General features: G+C 47.2%; 1 protein-coding gene across 9 annotated transcripts in view; it reads left to right on the forward strand.

Moving 5' to 3' along the window:
* Window positions 1–26,999, forward strand: part of LRRC7 (leucine rich repeat containing 7) — a 281,010-nt gene that overhangs the window by 66,103 nt on the left and 187,908 nt on the right. For 8 of the 9 annotated variants that reach the window (XM_083157737.1, XM_083157731.1, XM_083157733.1 and 5 more), the window contains exon 2: window positions 17,384–17,484. The exons of the other annotated variant lie outside the window; for it this stretch is intronic. In XM_083157737.1, the coding sequence (XP_083013863.1) occupies window positions 17,385–17,484 (100 nt within the window). In that variant the 5' untranslated portion in view covers window position 17,384. The remainder of the gene's footprint in view (window positions 1–17,383; window positions 17,485–26,999) is intronic. 9 annotated transcript variants of the gene reach the window in all.

Raw genomic sequence — 26,999 nt, forward strand, 5'->3', positions numbered from 1 at the left:
TGCTGCACAAACACCATAGGGCACAGCAGGAAAGGCACTTCCGATGACTTTTCTGAACCCTGCAATGGACTCCTGAAGTTACAGCGTATCACTGGGAAATAGGTAGGTCAGGCTAATGGGGCTGCACTGGTAACATGGCCCAAGTCCAGTGGCGTTACCAAAAAGTTTGCCCCAAAAAAGTTTCTGGCAACCCCCATACATTTGTTGAAAATAATGTATTATGAATGAGTTAAAACTTAACTTTTAATTCCAATATATCTAAAATAGTGTTAACTCTTATTAAGTCATGTGAGGCAAAATTAGCCATATATATTTAAGATATTTTCATGTGAACAAAAAAGAGAATGGCCACCGATATATTTTCTCATATAATCTTATCTAAATCAGTGGCAATTGGTGGTGTTGTTTTGAATAAACATGTAGCATAAATTATGCAAGTTTTTTGGAACCTATAATAGGTCAGCTGATGACGGATCCAGAGTATGTGATTTATCTATAAATATTTAAAATTTATTATATTGAGAATATAACATAGAGAGTCACATATAGTATACCCCTAGATGATGATTGGCCGTATGTTGTAAAGACTATCATAGTATGATAGGTGGCGCAGGTATCCTTTCAAGATTGGGAAAAGCGCAGTACAGTGAGTTAGAATCTAATCTTTCTGCTGCCCACCTTCTTCATGGAAATAAGCGGAAGGGGGGTGAGAGAAGAGTTAGATGCACTGATGGAAAAACTAGCAGGTGAAAAGAGGACACTCCTGCGCCACCTATCATACTATGATAGTCTTTACAACATACGGCCAATCATCATCTAGGGGTATACTATATGTGACTCTCTATGTTATATTCTCAATATAATAAATTTTAAATATTTATAGATAAATCACATACTCTGGATCCGTCATCAGCTGACCTATTATAGGTTCCAAAAAACGTGCATAATTTATGCTACATGTTTATTCAAAACAACACCACCAATTGCCACTGATTTAGATAAGATTATATGAGAAAATATATCGGTGGCCATTCTCTTTTTTGTTCACATGAAAATATCTTAAATATATATGGCTAATTTTGCCTCACATGACTTAATAAGAGTTAACACTATTTTAGATATATTGGAATTAAAAGTTAAGTTTTAACTCATTCATAATACATTATTTTCAACAAATTAAAAGTGTGCCTCCAACAAGAATCCCTGTCTGTGAACGGTTGCCCACTCTTTGTGGACTACCGTCTCTCTTTCTAAAAGTATACTGGTACTTGATTCTTGGAGGCACCTCCAACGTTGTAACTGTTGTATGTCACCAAATATACACTCTTTCTAGTTGGTTTTTTGATTACATTTGATTTTCTTATTGTCCTGTGCAGGATACCACCCCCACCTGTAACCCCCATACATTACAGATTGAGTATCCCTTATCCATGCTGGATGACAGAGATTGCATGCTCCTTGCCAGGGGTTTCATGCTTGTTACCATGAGTTACATACTTGTTGCCAGGTGTACCATGCTCATTGGTTGGTAGGGGTTTTTTTGCTCGTTGCCAGGGGTTTCTTGCTCTTTGACAGGAATAGGTACTTCCCGGGAACACTGTACGTGCTGCGCTCCACTGACAGACACTAGAGGTCCAGTAGGCGGTAGGTGGTGGCCATGTTTGGAGGGACATTTTCAGCAGATTCCATGGATACAGGCAGCTTGGGCTATATTTATGCCACTGCATGAGTAATAACATGCAGTCCTGCGCCACGATCTTGCCACCACGAGCTTGCGTCTAACTCACTCCCGCGGCTCATAGAAATGCATTGATTGTCGATATCGCAGCATAGCGATTCCGTGCCACGGGTGCGAATTTGTATGAATGGTACTTTGTGCACATGCCTGACCTGTACAACTCGGGTCTGCGACGTCTGACACCGAGATCGACAGCAGTAAATTACAGTTTGCTGACATGTTCATGTGTGGAGGGGGAGCGGTGACACAGTCTCCGTTTCGCAAAGCGGAGGCTTGTCTCTGTCATTGTGGGGGAGTGACGAGGCCAGTACTGCCATTGGCTGACAGAGATTTTCAAGCCTCTTTTTTGGATCTGTAGCGGCTGGCTTGCGGGACCCTACGGGTCACACAGCTGGTCAATGTTGTTGCAGATGAATGGATGGTGCATCCTAGGACATAATACTGTATTTTCCAGGGTGGAATGTATCAAGGCATGGAGATAGATAAAAGGGAGGAGTTGCCCAAATCGGCCAATCAACTACTAGTTGTTACTGTGCTAGATAAATGGCAAAAGCTGGTTTCTTCTTTGCCTCTACAAGGATTATTAATAATAATAATAATGATATTTATATAGCACTTTTCTCCCAATATGACTCAAAGTGCTTAATCTTCCCGCACAGTAGCGACGCGGACACCTGTGAAGCCCGCGAAGGGACGCGTTTACCTGTGAAGGTATCCGCGTCCCCTCGCGGGGCTCGCTGCGCTCGCCACGCTTCGGGCTCGGTGGCTCGCTGCGCTCGCCACACTATTCTATTCTCAACTCCACGCCGACGTGGATAGTAGGGCATGAAAAGGTCGGAGGACGCAAACCGACGCCCCTCGCGGGCTCGCTGCGCTCGCCACGCTTCGGGTTGGCGTGGATCGTGGGGTGGCGTTAAAAATTTGGGGGGACATTTAAGTGTTAATTGTGCCTATTTGGGCTCTGTAGCCCATTTAACATTGATTCCTATGGCCAAATCGCGGCCATTGAAGCATTGAATGTCAAATCGCGGTCAATCATCCTTTTTAACATTGTTCCCTATGGGAAAATCGAGGTCATCGCGGGCACCCGTTTTTATGTACCCGCGATTTACCCGCGATGCCCGCGATGACCGCGATGACCGCGATTTTTTACTCCCGACGCCCGCGATTCTAATCGCGGGCGCCCTTCTAGGTAAAGAGTACCTAATTATTATTATTAATATTATTGTTGTTATTATTATTGTTATTATTTGTATTATTATTATCATAATTATTATTTCTCTTTTTGACCATGTGATGTCCCTTTAAATCCCTGCAAACCTTTCCATTTGTGATGACTAACACACTGACGTAGTCTGATGTTCCCCAACAACTTTTTTAGCCCCTGCGTGTTCTGGAAAGCAATAAATAAAAGGTTCTCAGCTAGACGAGCGCACTGGACACGGATGAGAGGCTCAGCCCCTCTCCCCGCTGGTGCACGCTTGCCGTTCTGTCATCTGTAGTGCAGCTGCTGTGTGATGTTGGCAAACATTTTCAAAGCAGCTTTGCCAGCCCCAAGTCTCTGAGCTCAAAGAGGTATGTAAATGATTTTATTGGCACTGCTGACACTCTCATTCATCTTGTACATTTGGGACACTTCATTACCCCAGCCATGTCTTAATAACATAAAAAAAATATGCTCGTATCTTGTACTGATGTTCCACAAATACTGATATTCGGCTGTTGGGAAACCACAAGTCCCAGCATGTTCTTCCAATGCCCTTTAATGGATATAGTTAAAATGCCAGAGCATGGCTCCCTAGAATTTGGCCCATGACCCATACACACCAGCACTACAACCAGGATGTGCAACCATCAAATTATTTCTCTCCCTTTCGGCTATATGCTAGGGGACATGTTAGGGAACACATCCCCTTGCATGTTAGGATTCGGGTGGCGGAGTGGCAGCGCTCGGCGGAGCGACCTGTTCTCTATGCTGCAAGTATACTTTTCCAAAGCTTTCTTGGGGTTGCAAAGATACACGGGTTGGCAGCTCTCAGCTTGTCAGGGGGAGGCTGTCACAGTGCACAGAGCAGACATAGCTCAGAGGTGTGTCCCAAAGCCTCTCTGCTCACCACAACATTTGCCATGTGCTGTGGTTGCAATCTCTGCCAGGACACTGAGCAGAGTTAGAAAACATAAATAGGATCCTGAAGAAACAAACCAAGGGACAAGGGTCATTTATTTATATATATATATATATATATATATATGTGATACATGTGTAATAATTGGTGGGTCGTTCATGTGGAGGAGGACTGAGTCCCTGCGGGGCCACGCACAGCTTTGGCATACGCCTGATACTGTGTTCTTTATCGCAGCCCCGCACATGCGCAGTAGAAGGAGACCTATAGTTAAGAGACTACAACCCCCATGAGCCTGAGAGAAAGGGGGGCAGCCTCCAAAAGGACAAGGGGGAATCGCGCGAAGGAGGAGAGGGAAGTGAGCGCGGAGGAGGAGAGAGGGGAAGAGCTCCACCACGGGGAGAGAAGCAGCGTGTGTGGTCCCCGGTATCCGACGCTGGCGAGAGCAGCTGGCGGGAGACGGAGGCAATGAGAAGGGGTGACGCCAGCAGCCCTGGCGCATCAACCGGACCCACGGCACAACCCGGCGCCACAAGAATAGAGGAGAGGTGACCAGCGGCAGCAAGGTTTGGAGGACGCGCTGCTCAGAGCGACAGCTAGGCGCCTGGACACCGAGCCGCGGTGATTGACAGGAGGGGAGAGCCGCGGGACCGGATAACACAGCAGCTGAGCGGTACCACGCGAAGGAGGCCGTGCAGAGATCTGCTGAGGAAAAGCAGAGCCCACTGCCGGGGAGGCTATAAGAAGACCGTGGGTGAGTGCAGATGCTTAGCAGAACCCCCCATGCTGGTGACACTAACAGGGCGCCCACTGTACCCTCACATGGTAGACTGTGCAACCAGTACCCTGCCAAACCCTGAAAGACTGAGCCCAATTAACCCCTGTGCTACCCCCCTACCCCTTTTAGCTGGGAGGACTGAAGCACCTCTGTTTAATTGATTGACATGGCAGCCCTCTGCTTTGCAGTTTGGCCACTGACTTTGGGCCTCTTACACAGCCAAGGCACTTTCAAGGAGACACCTGAACTGAGTACATTGGAACCTTGTGGATTACAAATACCCCCTAAGGCCTTACTTGGAGGCAAGGCAGTTAACGTTAGACGCTGTAGTTATTGATAGATTCCTGAAGGATAGTTGAACTTTAATTCCCAAGACTCCATTTGGATATACAAAGGAAAGGACACATTAGGTTACTGAACTATGGTGATATCACTCAGGTACCAAAAGTGCACTTTAGGAACTTTTATTATTGCGCAATAATAGCTTTTATTTATGTACTAATTGCATTTATCTGTTACTGTGGTTGATGCAATAATATTTGTTGTTTATCCTGGTCTATGCAATAATCCCTAGACGGATCATTCTGATTCATGCAAATGTGAAGTTTATATAGACTTGTAGCATCTGGAAACGTTAGGCGAAGTATATTTCCTAATTGATAGAGGCGGACAGTCCAAACTATAGAGGTTAGCGATTCCTCGCAGTTATAGTCAGTCAGGAATGTTATTACTCAACTGTTATTGTACATTTCTCGCTGTGTGATTTAAGACGCAGGCTGTGGAAAACTGCGCAAATAAAGTTAACCCTTTTGAGCAGTACCTGTTTCCCGACTTCGATTCTTCCTCAAGCAGAAAAAGCACACCATCCTACACCTGTAGTTATCACACTTGGCGTCTGACGAACAGGATACGTACACTAGAGGCGGAGAAAACCCAACCCAGCACCGGTCAAGATGTCGCAAGAGGAAGCTCAAGGAAACCCGCAAGCCATGCGGAGCACGGATCAAGGTGATACATCTGGAGGAAGCGACTCTACTGCACGGATTCCGGCGACAATTAACATGCCTTACTACTTCGGAGCACCGTGGCTCCCCACCTACACAGGAGAGACCAGATCGTCAGAACCCAGCGGATTCCGCGACTTCAGGGACCAGATAGAGACCCTATTTAACGTACACGGGCTGAATGAAAAACAGAAGATCGAAATCTTAATGGCCCAGTTGAAGGGGTTCGCCAAGAGGGAAGTAAAATCATGGCCAGCAGATCAAAAAGAATCAGCGACAGCGATATTGAACAAACTGGCAACGATCTTTGACGCTAAGACGCTATCAGAGCTGAAGACACAATTTTACGCTCGGAAGCAACAACCGCAGGAGACGTTGCGAGAATTTGCTGTAGAACTGCAAGAGGCACTACAAGCCATCAAGGAGTGCGCCCCTACCGAAGCCATAGAAGAGATTGAGACACTTACGAACCAGTTCCTGGATGGGATATACGATGAAAACACGAAGGGTCAACTGAAGATGCTACACCGACAGGAGGCACCCATAGGCTTTGCCAAATTCAAGGAACTGGCGGTCAAGGTTTTTGGGGACAAGCCTAGAAAAGGGAAAGTGGCTATGAATCCTGAAGTAGCTGTTTGGCAGCAATCCCAAGCCACCGCTGCGAAGGACCCGATTGCAGAAATGAAAGAACAGATCGCTTACTTGACCCAAGGGATGACCGACCTCTGCCGAGAACTGAGAGCCCTGAAAGAAACCCCTCCCCAACAGCGATTGTGGAGGACGGAACGAGAACCCCGGTACAGTAATGATGGGAGCAACATTCCGTGGAACTCTCGTCGCCTCCCATCGGATCGGTTTGACGAACAGGGAAGGCCGATATGCAGGCGATGCCAGAAAAGCGGGCACATTGAGAGGGACTGTAGACAACCCGAACATTTAAACGAGGTCCAGGACAAACCGTCGGGAGAGCCTTCAGCAATAGGTCCTGCACCCCAAGAATGGCTACCAAAGTATGTCGGGCAATGTCCTGTGATCGAGATTGAAATCAACGGAGTCACCATACCAGCCTTGTTAGATACTGGATCCCAGGTCACCACTGTTCAATGGGTTGAATTTGCTAAGCACTGGAAAAAAAAAGAAATCCTGGCACCGCCGCCGGAGGGGCTGAACCTGTTAGCCAGCAACGGGCAGAATATTGACTGCTGTGGATATTGGGAGGCCGGGATCAAAATAGGACATGCTCAACTGCCCAAACAAGGGTGTCTGATTACGACCTTCGAAGATAAATGGCTACCACCCGTAATAATCGGAATGAACGTCCTAAGAAATTGCCCTGAAGAACTAATCTCGACACTGACACAAGAACTGTTCAACCGACCTCAGACTGTGAGACAAATCATGCAATATACCATCTATGACCGGAGAAGCCAGGCGGGGAAGAGAGTGTTGGCTATGCAGGTACAAGGAACCGTCAAGTGGTTTAATGTCCGGAGGAGGTATGGCTTCATCAACAGGAGTGACACAAAAGATGACGTCTTTGTCCATCAGACGTCCATAAAGATAAACAACCCACGGAAGTTGCTGCGCAGTATTGGAAATGGCGAGACGGTGGAATTTGATGTGGTGGAAGGAGAAAAGGGTGCTGAAGCAGCCAATGTGACTGGCCCCGGCGGTGTACCGGTTAAAGGAAGCTGGTTTGCTCCCAACAGACGTCGGTTCCGCAGACTGTCCTACCAGCCAGAAGTAGAGGATGCTGCAGAATCTGGTGGAGAAGGCATAAATACGAACCAAGCGAGTGAAGGGGAGAGAGTGGAGGAAGCGCTCCCTCAGCAGAGACCCGTCCAGTGCAGAAGTCCACCGCCATTCTTCCACAGACGACATATGGGTATGGGAAACAGAGCAGCGAATCAGGAGCTTAACACCCTCCCCGAGGAGAAGGAAGTTATACAGACCGACTGGGTGAACGAACACGAGCTTCGGCTTGAACTGGCCGAGAAAGTAGTGGAAGAAAGGATGGAGACAGCACACCACCGCAAAGGGACAAGTTATGGCCAGGACGCGAATGCTGCTTCGTTCCAAGTGGGAGCCCGAGTTTGGAAGATGAAGGACCAACAGAGTAACGAGTTAGATTCCTGCTGGGAATCTGTGCCCCACGTGATTTCCCACCTGCCGGTTACAGACACGGGGGTGTATGGGATAAGAAGAGATGGAGATGACCACCAAGTTCTCAAAATGGTACATAGAAACCAACCCAAGCTTTGCCGGGGCAGAATGAGTCTGGAAGATGGGGTAAGAGACAGTACAGAAGAAGATGCAAATCCACAAGTCACCTACCATCTTCTGCAAGACCCAGCATGCTTCCAACGCCTTGTAGGAGTACTCCAACAGCACGGTATGAGGTTGCCGCAGAGAAAAGGAGAGGCCGAGGAACGTGGCCCATTCCTCCATGAAGATGGTGTGGAACAGACGTCCGGCATACCTGTCCAGAGTATCAGAGGGGTCAACCCCCTCTGAATTAGAGAATAATTGTAATGTTTGATGTGAAATACAAAGTTATCATCAAAAATATGCTTTCTATAATGTCTGCCAAGAATACTGTGTTAATGTTTGATTATGTACGTTTTGTATTGATATAAGAAGGACGGTTCAGTAGGTTGCATGAGGACATGCAAAATTTCAGAAGGGAAGAATGTGATACATGTGTAATAATTGGTGGGTCGTTCATGTGGAGGAGGACTGAGTCCCTGCGGGGCCACGCACAGCTTTGGCATACGCCTGATACTGTGTTCTTTATCGCAGCCCCGCACATGCGCAGTAGAAGGAGACCTATAGTTAAGAGACTACAACCCCCATGAGCCTGAGAGAAAGGGGGGCAGCCTCCAAAAGGACAAGGGGGAATCGCGCGAAGGAGGAGAGGGAAGTGAGCGCGGAGGAGGAGAGAGGGGAAGAGCTCCACCACGGGGAGAGAAGCAGCGTGTGTGGTCCCCGGTATCCGACGCTGGCGAGAGCAGCTGGCGGGAGACGGAGGCAATGAGAAGGGGTGACGCCAGCAGCCCTGGCGCATCAACCGGACCCACGGCACAACCCGGCGCCACAAGAATAGAGGAGAGGTGACCAGCGGCAGCAAGGTTTGGAGGACGCGCTGCTCAGAGCGACAGCTAGGCGCCTGGACACCGAGCCGCGGTGATTGACAGGAGGGGAGAGCCGCGGGACCGGATAACACAGCAGCTGAGCGGTACCACGCGAAGGAGGCCGTGCAGAGATCTGCTGAGGAAAAGCAGAGCCCACTGCCGGGGAGGCTATAAGAAGACCGTGGGTGAGTGCAGATGCTTAGCAGAACCCCCCATGCTGGTGACACTAACAGGGCGCCCACTGTACCCTCACATGGTAGACTGTGCAACCAGTACCCTGCCAAACCCTGAAAGACTGAGCCCAATTAACCCCTGTGCTACCCCCCTACCCCTTTTAGCTGGGAGGACTGAAGCACCTCTGTTTAATTGATTGACATGGCAGCCCTCTGCTTTGCAGTTTGGCCACTGACTTTGGGCCTCTTACACAGCCAAGGCACTTTCAAGGAGACACCTGAACTGAGTACATTGGAACCTTGTGGATTACAAATACCCCCTAAGGCCTTACTTGGAGGCAAGGCAGTTAACGTTAGACGCTGTAGTTATTGATAGATTCCTGAAGGATAGTTGAACTTTAATTCCCAAGACTCCATTTGGATATACAAAGGAAAGGACACATTAGGTTACTGAACTATGGTGATATCACTCAGGTACCAAAAGTGCACTTTAGGAACTTTTATTATTGCGCAATAATAGCTTTTATTTATGTACTAATTGCATTTATCTGTTACTGTGGTTGATGCAATAATATTTGTTGTTTATCCTGGTCTATGCAATAATCCCTAGACGGATCATTCTGATTCATGCAAATGTGAAGTTTATATAGACTTGTAGCATCTGGAAACGTTAGGCGAAGTATATTTCCTAATTGATAGAGGCGGACAGTCCAAACTATAGAGGTTAGCGATTCCTCGCAGTTATAGTCAGTCAGGAATGTTATTACTCAACTGTTATTGTACATTTCTCGCTGTGTGATTTAAGACGCAGGCTGTGGAAAACTGCGCAAATAAAGTTAACCCTTTTGAGCAGTACCTGTTTCCCGACTTCGATTCTTCCTCAAGCAGAAAAAGCACACCATCCTACACCTGTAGTTATCACATATATATATATATATATATATATATATATATATATATATATATATATATATATATATATGAGTACCAGTTATATATATATATAAAGGATAAAGGAGGCTCGGGTCATATATATCTCATGACTGTAACAGTGGTCTTGGAAAGTATAAATATAATTCTTGTGTTATTCACAGCTATGTCCTGAAGCCCCAGCGCCCGGATGGATGGCTCAGGAACCCAGCCCCTGTTTTTGCTGTTTAATTATTAGTAAATTTGCAGATGAAACAAGTAATCAAGTTATAAAAAAACACCTTTGGATAACTGTGAAATTAAGAGCCGCAAGTAATTTATTTTCTTGTTTGTAGGTAATTGATATGGGCCCAGGAATATGAGGTCGCACGGGGTGTTTCTGGTATCGGAGGTATCCAGTTAATAAGTTCTATTCCATCTTTTAAACAATATCTATTTTTTTCTCTGCAAGAGAGAAAGTTATGTTTAACTTTGAATTGGACGTGGATTTCAAGAACTGTTCCTGCTCCAGTGCAAAGTTCCCAATGTTAAGTGAAGTCAGTGCTGTGTGATTCTTTGGGGGAGGAGAGTAATGCATAACTCCGCCCACTAGCTGCTGCAGTATCAGTCCCCTCAATATAATTCACCCAGGGGAGGAGTCTCCTGAAGGATTTGCATGGAGCTCTTGTGACTATACAGCTGCATATTATTAAACGCACTGTGAATTTATCCACTGCACTTGATGCATCCATATATCCTACCAGCGGTGGCTGCAGCGCTACCATGTAGTGCAGGAGGGAACCGCTTACCACATATAGACATACATGAAATGATGCGTGTAATCACAGAGATTTAGGGTAGGATGCAGTACAACCACCTTATATATATGTAATCTGAGACGTCACTTACCCCAGTGACACCTGGTTCGGGCATAAACACATAAAGCCCAGGGGCACTGGGGACAGCCCCAGGCTTCAGCCTGTACAGGTAAATTCTGGAGGGGGGACTCGTTCATTGAGAGGGTCCCTACTTCCCCAGGATCCCTGCCCAGGCTGACCGGTCAGGGGGTAAATGCTTTGGCCAGGGGGACTTGTATAAAAAGTCTCCCCTCGGCTGTGTTATTACCCTGCTGGCTGGTTGGGCCCGGTGCTGGTTCTCGAAATACAGGGGACCCCTACTCGTTTTGTCCTCCGGATTTTAGGAACCAGGACCGGCCCTTGAGCCTGGTGTTGGTTAAAAAAATCCAGGGAACCCCTACATCTTTTGTTCCCTGATTATTTAAAACCAGGACCGGCTCTTTCAGCCTGGGGGTGGTTATGGCTGTGGGGGGGACCCCACATTGTTTTTTTAATTATTTATTTATCTTTCACCTTTTTTTACAATGAAGTCTGCACAGATCTGACTGATCCCTGCAGGCTGCCGTAAATCTGCACTATTTATCATATTCCTGGCAAAATACTGTAGGACCGTTGGCAATCGTATTCTGTCGTATTAAGAATACGAATACGACTGAATCGTATTCGTATTCTTAGTAAATGTCCCCATTATATCTCTCCAAGGCCCCATATGGGCCATATGTAAGAAGTTGGACATCGCTGTAACTCTGGGGTAGATGTATGAAGCAGTGATAAGGGAGGAGAATTGGCCCATGGCAACCAATCAGCACTGAAGTAACATTTATAATTTGCATAATATAAAATTATACAGAGCAGCTGATTGGTTGTCATGGTGCCCTTCTCCTCTGGCTCACTGCTTCTCCCTTATCCCTGCTGTATACCTCTAACTCTCAGTCACATCCAGTGACAAGCCAGAGACACTTCTGTGACACGCCAATAAGACGCCTTCTGTTACTTCCTAGTCATCATCTCGCAGCACCTCCACATTTCTTCCACTGGGCACCTACATCTGTTCTGCCACTGTATTAACAAAACTGGGACGCAGGTCCGGAACGACTGAGACCAGGATCGCCGATAGGGTGGTGCTGCGGGTACAGCTGTCCCAAGCCCCGGCCTCCGGAAGGGCCCGGGCACAAATATTTTTGGGTGTCCATGTCGATAACTGTCGACACAAACCCCCAATTTGTGTAACGCATGCCCTTGCAAGGCTCCCTACACGCGCCATGCTTCAGGCACGGTGCCTCGCTATGCCTGGCATACTGCTATATCATCCCTCTATTCCAACACGGATTTTGAAGTAAGAACAAGCTGGTTTAAAAGTAAAAAGTCATGAAAAATTAATGTCAACTTTTCACGTATTGACCTTTTGACCACGTCAAATTTTTTTCCCTGGCGACCTACTGTATTGCATGTCGACATTTTTCTTGTCTAGATACTGTGACCCAAATGTAATAGGGTGTGAGAATCCGAAAGTGAGGGATTTTGGGAGAGTTTTCCCCTTTTTTTTTTTTAAAGCGGCAATCATTTTCATATCAATATCAACCTGTTTTTTTCAGTGTAAATGATTGCCGACTTAAAGAAAATGGTAAAATTCTTCCAAAACGACTCTCCCCAGGGAGGGGAGGGGGTGTCCGGCGCCGTGACATTCCAAGGGGGGAGCTTGCCGTGCGATTCTGCACTGGCCACCGCGACTCTACCCAGGGTGGTGCGGGTCGCCGTGACACGACGTGACGCTCCCCAGGGAGGGGGCGGCTTGCTGGCTGATGCGGCACGGGGGGACCAGCTCCAAACTGCCACCCTCCAGCGGCTGGCACCCTAGGCAAATGCCTAAGGCTGCCTAGTGGTAGCGCCGGCCCTGCCTGTATATCTATCAACCGGAACCAGCCGGACATCGCCGAATCAGGCTCTTAATCTGGACTCAAGCAACTTAGTCAATTATGAATTATACATTAGAGGTTGATCTGACTTTTATGATTATATATAATATGTATCTTATTGACCTTTTGCGTCTTTGATTTTATGTCTTTTTTTGTTTTTGTATATGGGATTTATTCTGTATTTTAGAATTATAAACGTATAGTGGTCGGAATAGTTCTAGCGTTCAGTGAAGTGTACATTTGCTCCCTTATCTGATGCCATATAAATGAGTTTTACGTACAAATGTAAATATTTGTTAGCGTACCAGTCTACAGATAGCGGTAAGGTGCCCATACACGGTGCAATGCGCACTCCCGCGGCATCTCATAGCACAGTACAAAAAGTATGTGCTGCCATACTTTTTGTACTTGCTTTTTATCGCACAAGGCATGCAATGCAATGCAATGCTATTTAAGCTCAAAACGCATGGCCGAATCGGCACGTGTATGGGCACCTTATATGCTGCACATACTTTATGTACTGCCTTCTGATCGCATCGCAGGCAAATCTCATGTGTTGCAATGCTGTACGATCAAGCCCAAAATGGGTGTGATCAGCGCACCGTGTATAGGCACCTGTAGTAAATCGTGTGTGGCAACTGGGCTCTGTAGATTATCACATAGCACACAAGCAGAGACTACTTGGTCATCAGAAAACCAGGTGACTTCGTAATAGAGGAAATCCCGCCATGCGTTATTAATTCATCTCCTTCCAGAGAAGTACGGAGCGTCTGGGTAGATGTGTCGCATTAACCATTGTTTCTGACAGCTGTTTACTCGAAGCCAACGTGAACACATCGCAACAGTATGACAGCTGGTTGGTGGCCAAGGCATAGCAGTGAGGGATAGTTGCACCTACTTACTCCATCATATTATGGTGTAATAACGTCATTGCACAATATCGATGCTGGATGTACTGGGCTCGTAATATGTCTGCCGCTGTCAGAGCTCAATAAAGATACATAGATGCTGCGCAGCTGTACTGAAACATCTGCCGCCACTCACTGGTCTGCACGAAAGTGGGCGATCCGCAGCCAATGACTGATGACTGCAGTTAGACTTTGGCAGAAGACAATGGCAGAGTCCCAGCGATCCAAGTGTTTGACCAACAAAACATCACTGCATATTTGCTTACAACCCGTCGGCTCTGCTGCTTGTGCGGTCTATGGATGAATGTTGGCTGAAAGTATCTGAAGCCATATTGTGCCAATGCGTTACCCAGTTCAGACTCCACTTACACTGGGATCCCGCACTGGCCTGGAAATGGGAATTTCTTGTTAAAACAAAATACCAGAGATTGCGCGTAAGGAATTGTGGAACTTTCTGCGTTTTCAGCTATTGCTGAAGCTGTAACAATGTATTCAGGGGCTAAAGAAGATCAAGGAACCATCACCGATATCCCATCTTATTAGTGTCACCAGATGGATTGGAGAAAACATGAGTATGACCTCACCCTGCTGCTCCTTACCTCTGGAACTCTCTCCCTCTCCCTGTCAAACTCTCCATCTTTCTACAAAACGTCAAACGAACTCTCAAGACCCCTTTTTTATCACATCCTTCCAGTTCTCATCCTAACCCACTTCCCCATGAACCTTGCTCACTGTCTGCCCCTTCTGTGTCACCCTTGTCTATCTCCCACTCCCCTTTAGACTGTAAGCTCTTGGGAACAGGGACCTATTGTTTCATGTGTTCCTATCCTCCCTACAACAGCACCTAACCTGTGGTTTTTCTTATGACCGTGATGTTTCTAAACCTTGTCCTACGATGCTTTGTACTGTAAGTCATTGTAAGTTATTGTTTTGTTCATTCTGTTGGGTGCTGCACTACCCCTGTCACACCATTTAAATAAAGGATAATACTAATACAAGGCTGGGAACAGTCCCTAGAATATGGAGCAACTGAAGAAGATTTCCACCCTTTACATCAGTCTGTATGTTGAGTGGACTCAATGAAGATCATGCATTGAATAGGTTATTTTTGATGTACTATGGTACAGAACCACATTTATCCCTTGATGTTCTTATCACCACCTTCCGGAACGCAGGTTTTCCTCTCATCCCAACCATAACAATACTGACTGCTATCTGCACTGAATTGCCAGAAGCCAATAATTGGCAGCTGATTCTACCAGATCATGAGCCTCTGTAGGAGCCACAGGAGCCTAGAGAAGGTGTAGCGTACTTTAGGCTATTAGCCCACAATGGAAGCAGTGGTCACACTCCCCCAAACCTGGGCACAACAATGTCTCAGACCCCACTACCCAATAGCAAGTGTTTTACTGCTAATTTACCGTTTCATGTGTTCCATGCACCTCTCAGACTGTAAGCTCATTTGGGCAGGGCCCAACCTTCTGTTTCATGTAATTATATTCTGATGCCCTCAATGTCTCCTGATTCCCTCAATGTATCCTGATCCCTTCAATGTGTCCAGATCCCCTAAATGTGTCCTGATCCCCTCATTGTCTTTTGAGTCCCTCAATGTCTCCTGATCCTCTAAATGTATTCTACTCATCTCAAAGTGTCCTAATTCCTTCAATGTATTCTGATCCCCTTAGTCCCTTCCCTTATTTCCCTCCTGATATCTTAAATGTGTAGTGATTCCATCAATATCTCTCAATCCCCTCAGTGCCTCTGTATTCTCTCAATGTCTCCTGATCCTCTCAATGCCTCTTTATGATCTCATTGTGTCCTGACCCACTTGTTATATACTGATTCCCCTAAATGTGTCCTGATTCCCTCAATGTGTCCTGATTCCCTCATGTCTCCTGATTTCCTCAATGTCTCCTGATTTCCTCAATGTCTCTTGATTTCCTCAATGTCTCCTGATTTCCTCAATGTCGCCTAATTTCCTCAATGTCGCCTAATTTCCTCAATGTCGCCTAATTTCCTCAATGTCTCCTGATTCCCTCAATGTCTCCTGATTTCCTCAATGTCTCCTGATTTCCTCAATGTCTCCTGATTTCCTCAATGTCTCCTGATTTCCTCAATGTCTCCTGATTTCCTCAATGTCTCCTAATTTCCTCAATGTCTCTTGATTACCCCAATGTCTCCTGATCTCCTCAATGTTTCCTGACCCTTCACTGCCTCCTGATACCCTCAATGTCTCCTAATTTCCTCAATGTCTCCTGATTTCCTCAATGTCTCCTGATTTCCTCAATGTCTCCTAATTTCCTCAATGTCTCCTAATTTCCTCAATGTCTCCTAATTTCCTCAATGTCTCCTAATTTCCTCAATGTCTCCTGATTTCCTCAATGTCTCCTGATTTTCCTCAATGTCTCTTGATTTCCCCAATGTCTCCTGATCTCCTCAATGTCTCATGACCCTTCACTGCCTCCTGATACCCTCAATGTGTCCTGATTTCCTCAAGGTTTCCTGATTTCCTCAATGTCTCCTCGATGTCTTTGGATCCCTCAATGTCTTACGATCCCCTCAATGTCTTTGGATTCCCTCAATGTCTTTGGATTCCCTCAATGTCTCTTGATCCTCTCAATGGGGGTTATTCTAATCCACTCTTTCTGACAAAATCCTTCTTAGACGGACAAAACCATGTGCACTGCAGGGGGGGGAAATGTAACATTTGCAGAGAGAATTAGTTTTGGGTGAGTTATTTTGTTTCTGTGCAGGGTAAATACTGACTGCTTTATTTTTACACTGCAATATAGATCTCACTTTGAAGTAAAACCCCACCCAAATCTAATTATCTCTGCACAAGTAACATCTGCCCCACCTGCAGTGCACATGGTTTTGCCCATCTAAGAAGGATTTTGTCAGAAAGAGTGGATTAGAATAAGGCCCAATGTCTCTTGATCCTCTCAATGTCTCCTGACCCCTCAGTGTCTTATGATCCTATGTAAAATGTCAGATCGAAATAAAAAAGAGTGAAATATAATAATGTGTATGCTATATTAGTGTATTACCCCCAAGTAAAGACTATGACTCATACAGTACCATAATGTTATTGTCACCTCTTTAATACACTGACTTGGAGTCCTATCTTGTGCATTATCCTACAACACAAAGCAGGTGGCATTCACTGTATTTTATGCATTACTGGCTACAGCGCGTGTCTACAAAGGCATCAGTCAAGAATCTCTGCATTTACATGATCTGATTTAGATTAGTTCTTGGGGAAAAAATAGACTTTTCATACTCACCTCTAATATTATTTTATTCATTGAGGCCATACCATGACTGGTAGCTTAGCATTTTATGTGTGATATTGTGATGTCAACCCAAATATCCAGCTGGAGTCATCTTGAAGATCACTGGTAGTATATTGACTTTGTTGTACCCTCTCTTGTTGCTAGTAAATTGAACATCTTCTGGATTCCGGCACTGCATTTGACGGCTGCTGAACCATTGCCACTGAGCACTATTTATTCAGACTTCAGCAGTCATGATCTGGTTGTTTGACACCCTTTCTGCTTCCTCCTGGTCGTCCAATGACCGGAGATATTCGCCTATGGCGGTCATTGGATACCCAGACTTTATGTTGTATCTGAATGGATTACGATAAAGACATCCCATTGTGGAACCATGGGATGCAGTGTTGGGACAAGTAAGTCAAAAGTCCAAACTGTCCAACCATTTGGCTGTGAATGGCCAACTTTAGAAGAGAAGGATGAGGATATGGGCGGTTTGGTGCAAATGTTTGTTAGCAGGGATCTCAGTGTTTGTGGACAATCACTGACGTTAGGTGATCTGCATCTCTTCTAGAATGGAGAACCTCAGGATGTGTAAAGATCCTGCACCGTACCAGGGAAACACCACCGTGCAGGAGATGCTTGCCTCGGTGAAGAAAAGACCGGAAGAAGAGAGTAAGTTGGCCTGATCCCTATTATATAATGTACCAGCAATGAGCGCTCTTTTGCTAAAAAGGGTATTTTAACCAATAATAAATGTAGGAAAACTGAACAAAAATTTGCTTTGTTTTTTCATTTTTTTTTTTTTTTTTTCTTATTGTCATTTGATTGATAAGATAAATGGGTTATAATTTTATTTTTACAATTTTTTTTAAAATTAAGATTCAAGAGTTCATAGACTACATTTTTCTATACATTGGTGTATCTGAGTTGACGTCAGTAAATTAAGATCGACTTTTATTCCGATTTTTTCATAAACTGATTGTACATTTAAAGTAAACTCAGATCTGCTAAGATGGTTTCGCTTATTGTCTGCCTTATTCTAAAGTCAGCTAAACTTCTAAAATTGTGGGAAAAATATATATTTTTATGATGTTATTGTATTAGAATTTTATGAAGATTAAATTGTTAGCGATGGAAATAAAAAAGTTCACATTAAACAGCCAAAACATCATGTATTTCCCTCCTGGGATACGCTATCCTACGCGTTTCATTAGCATTTCTAGTGTTGGCATGGGCGTAGAGAGCCACGCTGGGTCCCGGTAATGCAGGAGGGTGTGGTCTCAAAAGGAGGCCCTTTTAACATATTTACATGTTAAAAAGGAGGAGGGGGCGGCACCATTTTAGTATGGGGGGGGGGGGAGAAGAGCAACAGGAGGAGGTGGGGCATGGGGGCTCCTCAGCCGGCACTATCTCCCCAGTGGGAAGATGCACACTCCCACACTCTTCAACACAGTAACATTGCACAGGAGCCATTTTTTTTATTTGAACTACACTTTTCTCGGCAAGTATATAATGATTTCAGAGGCGTTATAGACGGTTGAAATTGAGTCTAGATGCCGATAAACCTGCCTTATCATCTGAATCTTACACTAATTGGCTCATTTCCCAATGGTTCTTTGGTCAGGGAGATTATATTACTAATTAAGGTAAATTAATATAGACTTCATTGGATGTGAGTGAGAATCGTGTCTCTGTTTTCATAATTGGCATTATAGATTTTTTTTTTTTTTTAATTCAAGCCGCGTTCAAATTAAATTTCTTGGACGGAATCCCTACATCAATTCTGATGTGACCAGATGGTCTTATTCGCAGCTCTCCTTTGTCAAAAGGGCGGAAAGAACACAGATCCAAAATAAGCCAAGAGTTGTCTCATGATAAAGATATTGCTAACCTTTCTTTTTGGTTTTGCTCATGTTGCTATGAATTATTCGTATGCATTCTTGTGTTTATATTGCTTTGTATAGTGATAATTAGTTGAAATAAATATCTACATATATATTTTTACAACCATTAGTACGAAAAATTAGGGACTGATTTTTCTCCCCTTTGGCTGCATTGCAAGGGGATGTGTTTTTGTAATGGTACCAAGGGGATTCAGCGACAGGGGGGGCAGGCATTCGACCGGGCTGGCGGGAGGCTTAACTTCACTCACTAATCAGCGAGCGGTCCTGAATCAAGGCCTTCATTTCATTCCATAGTAAGATTTTCAATTGTCACTAACTGGGACGAGTCATGGCGAAGTTGCAATGGTCTGGGACATATACGTGCTTGCAATGACATTGTGGGAGTACCAAGAAGCTCCTCTTTCATGCTGCTTGCTACAATGTTTGTTCTTTCTGTTATCAACTTTTGAATTGTGTTTTATTCACATCCAAAGTCACTTTCAGTTAGTGAGGCCAATTCCGAGCCATTATTATTTATCACCGAGATTCATGTTTGAAAAACTCTCAGTACCGGGATTGGACTCCGGATGCCACCCAGCACCGGAAACTTCTGCAAAGCAGTCCTTCAGCACATTGGCAGGGGCAGGCAGGAGTGGCAGAGGTGTGAAGAAGGTGCACGACTGACCAGCGGGACCTCGGCTCTAACATCGCTCTGCGCAGAGGCACAACCTGGTTGCCAGGCAGGATCTGAGCGCTGCTGGTGCTTAGTGCCGCCTGGCAGAAAAAATATCAAATGCGCACGTGCATTTCAATCCTGAAATCCTGGGAGTGGAGCCTGTAATGGTCCTCAGCAAGGGCTACTATGAGCAGGATTGGATTAGGGTTGGTGGAGGGGGTGTGACACACAGTCACATACACACTGATGATAACCACACATCAGTGTATACGCCAGGGTTGCCTACTTTTAAAGTCTCCACTTCGGGAGAACCCCGGAGAGGAGACTGTCAGCAGAACTTCTGGGGGGCGGGACCTGATGTTGACATCATCAAGCCCCCAGTAATGCAAATCCGGAAAGTCCAGGATCTATGAGGAGGGGGCAGGGCCAAAGGGTGATATTTACATAGTTAGCTCCACCCCCACCCCCAAAAAGGCTCGAATTGTGATTTTAACGCTGCCGCTGGGGAGATTTGGCAGTATCCAGGAGGGTTGCCCACCTCTCCGGGGCGCTGGGAAGGGGACCCAATTTTGGGAGCCTCCCGGCCATTCCAGGAGGTTAAGCAACCCTGGTATACACTGTGTATATCTGGTATACAGTATATATATATATATATATATATATATATATATATATATATATATATATATATATATATATATATATATATATATATATATATGCCTAAAATCAGTGTATATACAGCATTAATATTTCTGGCATCAGTTTATATAAAGGGGGCAATTTACTAAGATGGGAGATCTGATATACTTGGTTCATACTTTACTATCCAAGTGGGCATAGAGGGCCTTATTCTAGTTCACTCTTTCTGACAAATTCCTTCTTAGATGGACAAAACCATGTGCACTGCAGGTGGGGCAGATGTTACTTGTGCAGAGAGAATTAGATTTGGGTGGGATTTTACTTCAAAGTGAGATCTATATTGCAGTGTAAAAATAAAGCAGCCAGTATTTATCCTGCACAGAAACAAAATAACTCACCCAAATCTAATTCTCTCTGCACAAGTAACATCTGCCCCACCTGCAGTGCACATGGTTTTGTCCATCTAAGAAGGATTTTGCCAGAAAGATCAGGTAGGTCTGGGGTATTTATACATGCTTTGTGCCACATGTCCGGGTGACTGTAGAGGGTTCTGAAGACAGGACTGAGCTCCCGAAAGTACTCAACAACCTCAATACAGATGTGACTTTGTCTTTATTATACAGTCTCCGAGTGCCTTCATTTCTGGACACTTGCATTAACGTTTGTTATGGCACCGGGGCAGTTGATTTAGTGGAGTGCCGACATAAAGAAAAAAAATATCTCCTATATATTTGGCTACATCTGTCACTCAAAGTGGGTGTCTGTGTCTATAACGCTCTGTTCCTGGACTTTCCTCTTAATGTGTGATTGCCTTCATCTGTGCTGAACACCTTTCTGAGAAATTAACCTGTTTAAAACAGGTGATGGCAATCATACATTAATGGGAAGTCTAGAAACAGAGCATTGTGTCCCTCCTGGAGAGGGTCATGTTGGGAGGTATGTGACAGAGAACCAGCCCAGTGAGCCCACAGACAGTGCCAGACACCCACTGCCTTCCCATGTTGCCCAGCACTGCTACTCCACAGCCACCAGGTGAGCGCCCCCCTCCCGCGATTTGCGGCAAAACCTCCCCCCCCCCGCGCGCCCCCCCCCCCTCCCGCGATTCGCGGCAAAAACACCCGCTCCCCCGCGACCCCCCCTACCGCAATTCGCAGCAAAAACACCCCCGCGACCCCCCCTCCCGCGATTCGCTGCAAAAAGAACCCCCCCACGACCCCTCCCGCAATTCGCGGCATAACCAACACCCCGCGACCCCCCCTCCCGCGAATCGCGGCAAACCCTCCCCCGTGACCCCCCCCGATTCGCGGAAAAAACACCCCCCCCCGCGACCTCCCTCCCGCGATTCGCGGCAAAAAGAACCCCCCCGCGACCCCCCCTTGCACGATTGGCGGCACCCCCCTGCGACCCCCCTCCCGCGATTCGCGGCACCCCCCCGCAATTCGCAGCAGCCCCAGGATTAAATGGCACATGCAAAACACTGACATGGCTATGGTCGACAATGAAAAAGGTTGACATGAGTTTTTGAAGATTTATTTTTAATTTTTTGAATTTTTTCATTTTCATTGTCATGTGTCGACATGGACACCAATGAAGTGGCACACTTATGTCAACATTTACATGTGTTGACCTTTCTGTGTTGATTTTTTCTTGTGGCGATTCGCGTCACACACCCCCCAGCAACCCCCCCTCCCGCGATTCGCGGCACCCCCCGTGACCCCCCACCTCCCGCAATTCGCGGCAACCCCCCACCGGAACCCCTGTGAACCCCGCCCTCCCGCGATTCGCGGCACCCACCCCCGCGACCCTCCCTCCCGCAATTCGCGACAGCTCCAGAATTAAATTGCACATGGAAAACACTGACATGGCTATGGTCGACAATGAAAAAGGTTAACATGAGTTTTTGAAGTTTTTTTGTCATTTTTTGAATATTTTCATATTCATTCTCATGTGTCGACATGGACACCAATGAAGTGCCACACTTATGTCAACATTTACATGTGTTGACCTTTCTGTGTTGATTTTTTTCTTGTGGCGATTCGCGTCACACCCCCCGCAACCCCCCCTCCGGCGATTCGCGGCACCCCGGCACCCCCCCGCGACCCCCCCCCCTCCCGCAATTCGCGGCAACCCCCCACCGGAACCCCCATGAACCCCGCTCTCCCGCGATTCGCGGCACCCCCCGCGATTCGCGGCAGCCCCAGGATTAAATGGCACATGCAAAACACTGGCACGGCTATGGTCGACAATGAAAAAGGTTGACATGAGTTTTTGAAGATTTATTTCATTTTTTGAATGTTTTCATATTCATTGTCATGTGTCAACATGGACACCAATGAAGTGGCACACTTCTGTCAACATTTACATGTGTTGACCTTTCTGTGTTGATTTTTTCTTGTGGCGATTCGCGTCACACCCCCCCGCAATTCGCGGCACCCCCCGTGACCTCCCGCAATTCGCGGCAACCCCCCACCGGAACCCCTGTGAACCCCGCCCTCCCGCGATTCGCGGCACCCAACCCCGCGACCCCCCCCTCCCGCAATTTGCGGCACCCCCCGTGATTCGCGGCAGCTCCAGAATTAAATTGCACATGGAAAACACTGACATGGCTATGGTCGACAATGAAAAAGGTTGACATGAGTTTTTGAAGTTTTTTTTTTTCATTTTTTGAATATTTTCATATTCATTCTCATGTGTCGACATGGACACCAATGAAGTGCCACACTTATGTCAACATTTACATGTGTTGACCTTTCTGTGTTGATTTTTTTCTTGTGGCGATTTGCGTCACCCCCCCCCCCCCCACCCCCACAACCCCCCCTCCCGTGATTCACGGCACACCCCCGCGACCCCCCCTCCCATGATTCGCCGCAACCCCCGCCCCGTAACCCCCCCTCCCGCGATTCGCGGCACCCACCCCCGCGACCCCCCCTCCCGCAATTCGCGGCACCCCCCCGCGATTCGCGGCAGCTCCAGAATTAAATTGCACATGGAAAACACTGACATGGCTATGGTCGACAATGAAAAAGGTTGACATGAGTTTTTGAAGTTTTGTTTTTCATTTTTTGAATGTTTTCATATTCATTCTCATGTGTTGACATGGACACCAATGAAGTGCCACACTTATGTCAACATTTACATGTGTTGACCTTTCTGTGTTGATTTTTTCTTGTGGCGATTTGCAATACAGGGCATCTTTCATACAATTCTAACCATATTTCTCATATACAAACTTTCACAAATTAAGGGGGCGCAGCCCCTTACGACGGTGTGAAGAGCGCCCGGAGGGCGCGATGAATCACCTAGTATATATATATATATATATATATATACACACACATATATTCTATCAGTACTCTGTAATGGTTTAGGAATATAAATGAATGTAATGGTTTAGGAATATAAATGCTATTTAATAATGTGTGCTTGTTGCAAAGAATGTTAATATTGTGTTAATGTCTGCCAGTGTCTCCCCATGACTGACATTACATTGTCCCTCATTAACCTTAATATCTTCTGCAATGTAATCTGCGTTATCAGCTCCGGACTGCACAAATTGCTGGTGGCCACTTACTCCCCTGGTGCGGCCTCTAAAAGCAGGTCACAATCTCCTTTGGTACCTGGCGCTGCCTACTGTACCGTGCTGTACCCGAGAGCCAGCTGATACCTTTCCAAAATACATAATTGATGCTCTGTAACTCCAGGCAAACAGAGACCTTGTAAGTTTTCCAACTGGCAGAAAGTCAAAGGAACAGGTGAAAAAGTTCATTTAAGTCCTGCAGAGTTCCCGTCTGTCTTCAAGGGTCTGTTCTGTGACTGGCTGGATGGGGGACCAACAAGGACACCGTAAGGCTCATTTTCTCACGGCAGATTTAAATGAATATTGTGCTAAGCCATAGCAACGGGCGCTAGCATTGGCTGAGGCTGTATTGCAGCTTGGCACCAAACTGGCAGCTGCAGTGGAAATGTTCTCCGAGTTACAGGGAAAGTACATGGACGGTCAGCCAAGACATCAGTCTCTGCTCTGGTACAAACTTTCTACCATCTGATGGGGAGAGTTGGCTCAACTGGGAACATAAATTGCCGACTGCTAACGAAGCACTAGTGCCCGATCATGGGCACACGTGTGCAACAAGGGCAATTCATTCTGTAGGGCAAAGGAGTAAATTCTGGTTTGTTCTCACCGTTGCGAATTCGCGATGGTGAGTGATGTTTATGGGCTGCGCATAGTGCAGCCCATCTGTGCGAGCGGACGAGGCGACTTGTATAGTCACCGGCCCGTTCACATGGATCAGTGCGGGCCGGGGGCGTGTGGCTGCAGTCGTGCCCATGGGAACGCCCAGCATTTCATCGGCGTCCCCATAAAAACACTGAGCGTACCCAGTGGCGTAGCTACGTTTTGGGCGCGTTTTGGGCGCCCCCCCGCCGTTAGGGGGGGGGGGGGGGCGCCCCCCCTCGACAAGCACCCCTACCCCCCTGCCCTGAGAGAACTGTGTGCTATATGGGGGCGGCCATTTTGTGGTGGTCCGCAGCAGAAGAACGGAGCCGCCGGGACCAGTGCGATAGGTAAGTGACAGTCTGCGGGGGATTGGGGGGGGGGTTTAACTATAGCACCGCAGCCCTCGGCGCCCCCACATGCACAGCGCCCCCCTGCGCGGTGGCGGGGGCCGCTGAGCGTACCCATGGTAATTCTCCCGTGATGCGGGTGGTGGGGGCAGGCAGCTGACGGCACCGGATTTCAACTTCCCGCCCTCTTCCCGTACAACATACTGTAGCTGCAAATCTGGGACACCAGAGAGTGTTTCAGATTTGCGAGCTCCTTAGAAATCATTCGATTGTCACCGACCACACGCAACGCTGCCCGTCGATGTTTATGTAAAACATTCATTCCCATGCATGCGGGGGACATTCGGCATTTGGTTGACAGTCAACCAGAATGACCTCCAAAATGTATTTGAATCTGATGCAGCAGCATCCAGCGTCCACACAAGCAGGGCCGGTGCAAGGCACCGGAGCGCCCCAGGCGAGTCGGGGTGGACGCGCCCCGGTGCCGGGGGAGGGGGGTACCTGTCCTGCGGCGCTGTCCGGTGCCGGGGGGTACCTGTCCTGCGGCGCTGTGTATTTAAAGCTGGCGGCGGAGGCAGCGAGGGGTCCCTGCAGTCAATTAGAAATAACGAGCGCTATCCGCCGGGCTATGCGGAAGCGCTTCTGTTGTGAAAACACTGGCCGCACGCTGATTGGCTGAGATCAGCGTGCGCCGTGCTGCCAGTGTTTTCACAACAGAAGCGCTTCCGCATAGCCCGGCGGATAGCGCTCGTTATTTCTAATTGACTGCAGGGACCCCTCGCTGCCTCCGCCGCCAGCTTTAAATACACAGCGCCGCAGGACAGGTACCCCCGCGGCACGGGGAGGGGGGGCAAAATGCCGCCCTCCAGTGGCCGGCGCCCTAGGCAAATGCCTAGATTTGCCTAGTGGTGGCGCCGGCCCTGCACACAAGCAGTAGGTGGACATGGAAGAGGTGGACATGGTTTGTTCATGTTGCTTTTGACACCGTGCCATGCGTGTAGACGAGGCACACTTATACGGCGCCCATGTCGACATAGTCAACATAGATGGCAAAACATATGGAAAAACTCATGTCGACCTTTTCTAAATTTCATCCTACTGCATGTCGACTGTTGACCTTGCTATTGCCTGTGAGTTGATCACCACACCTCTATGTATATATCACAGTCACTCCTGTTACAGGGTCTGGAAGTTCTGTGCAGCCTCCATGTAACTGGAACCCTTTGTTCTATAGGGGGCATTTTGTTTTTCATCTCCCGGTCACAGTGACTTCCTTGTTGAGCAGGTTATTACGCCCTGCAGGTTATTACTCCCCGCAGGTTATTATGCCCCAGCCCCGCAGGTTAATACGCACCGCTTCCTCAGCCCTCATTGTCTGGTGTGGGACAGGAATATTTGCCTGGAGCAAGTGGCACCTTGCTGTGTACTTCCCATGTAGTGCGGCATGCATCATCCCATGTAGCGTAGTGATCGGGGTATGGTGAAAAGCGGAACCGGACAGGAACCCGGCCCGGAACAACGGACAGGTTCCATTCATCAATTTCTGTCATTCTGGAGCTTGTAGTGTCCGCCCCGGACAGGATGTCCAGGGCAGTCACCAGGGAGAGGAGGAGGGAGAGAATGAACCCTGCCTGTTTGGTCTAGGCATGTAGTAACTTTTAGGGACCCCCGTATACCATAGGACCCTCAACTGGGACCTATGTTCCCCTCAGGTGACCGCAGTGGACTACAGTGGGGAGGGCATAAGGTGCCAGTCTTTAGAATTGTCACAGCCAAGTTTTTATGTTAATTATTTATTTATATTATTTTTACACATTGCACGGATCTGACTGATCTGACTGACCTGACTGATCTGACTGACCTGACTGGCCTAACTGACCTGACTGATCTGACTGATCTGTGCAGGCTTCAGCCAAATACACCTGGACAATGGCCCTTATTCTGATTGAGTCGGACGGCTGCGTGTGCGGACAGCCGGCCGATGTATTGTGTTTGCACATGTGTGAACGCCTCGCATGTTCGGATCGTACGAGCAGGGGGTGGAGAGGGGCGTGAAGGGCTGTTTGGGCTCATTACCATATGCGTACGACACGCGTTTCGTGGGCATTCCCATGAAAACGCAGGGCATACGTATGATAATCTAGCCATGACGCACATGTGGGGGGCAGACAGCTGACATACCGGATGCCAGCTGCCCGCCCGTATCCCTGCATTTACACGGAGAAATGTCCGAGTGGTCTGGAGCACTTGGGGCTGTCTGACCGCTCGGTGGATGGGGGAGGTTCCCACAGATGGAGGAGGTGTTCACATGAAACATCCACTCGCGGTCCGTTCGCTCGGCGTCTTACCGCATTTGGACGGTGTGAGCGATCCATACAGTAGGCGGGGCTAAGAATGCTCGGTGGCCGTCCGAAAATACGCAT

Source organism: Crinia signifera, chromosome 8, assembly GCF_055691185.1.
Source record: "Crinia signifera chromosome 8, ASM5569118v1, whole genome shotgun sequence".
Classification (NCBI taxonomy): Eukaryota; Metazoa; Chordata; class Amphibia; order Anura; family Myobatrachidae; genus Crinia; species Crinia signifera.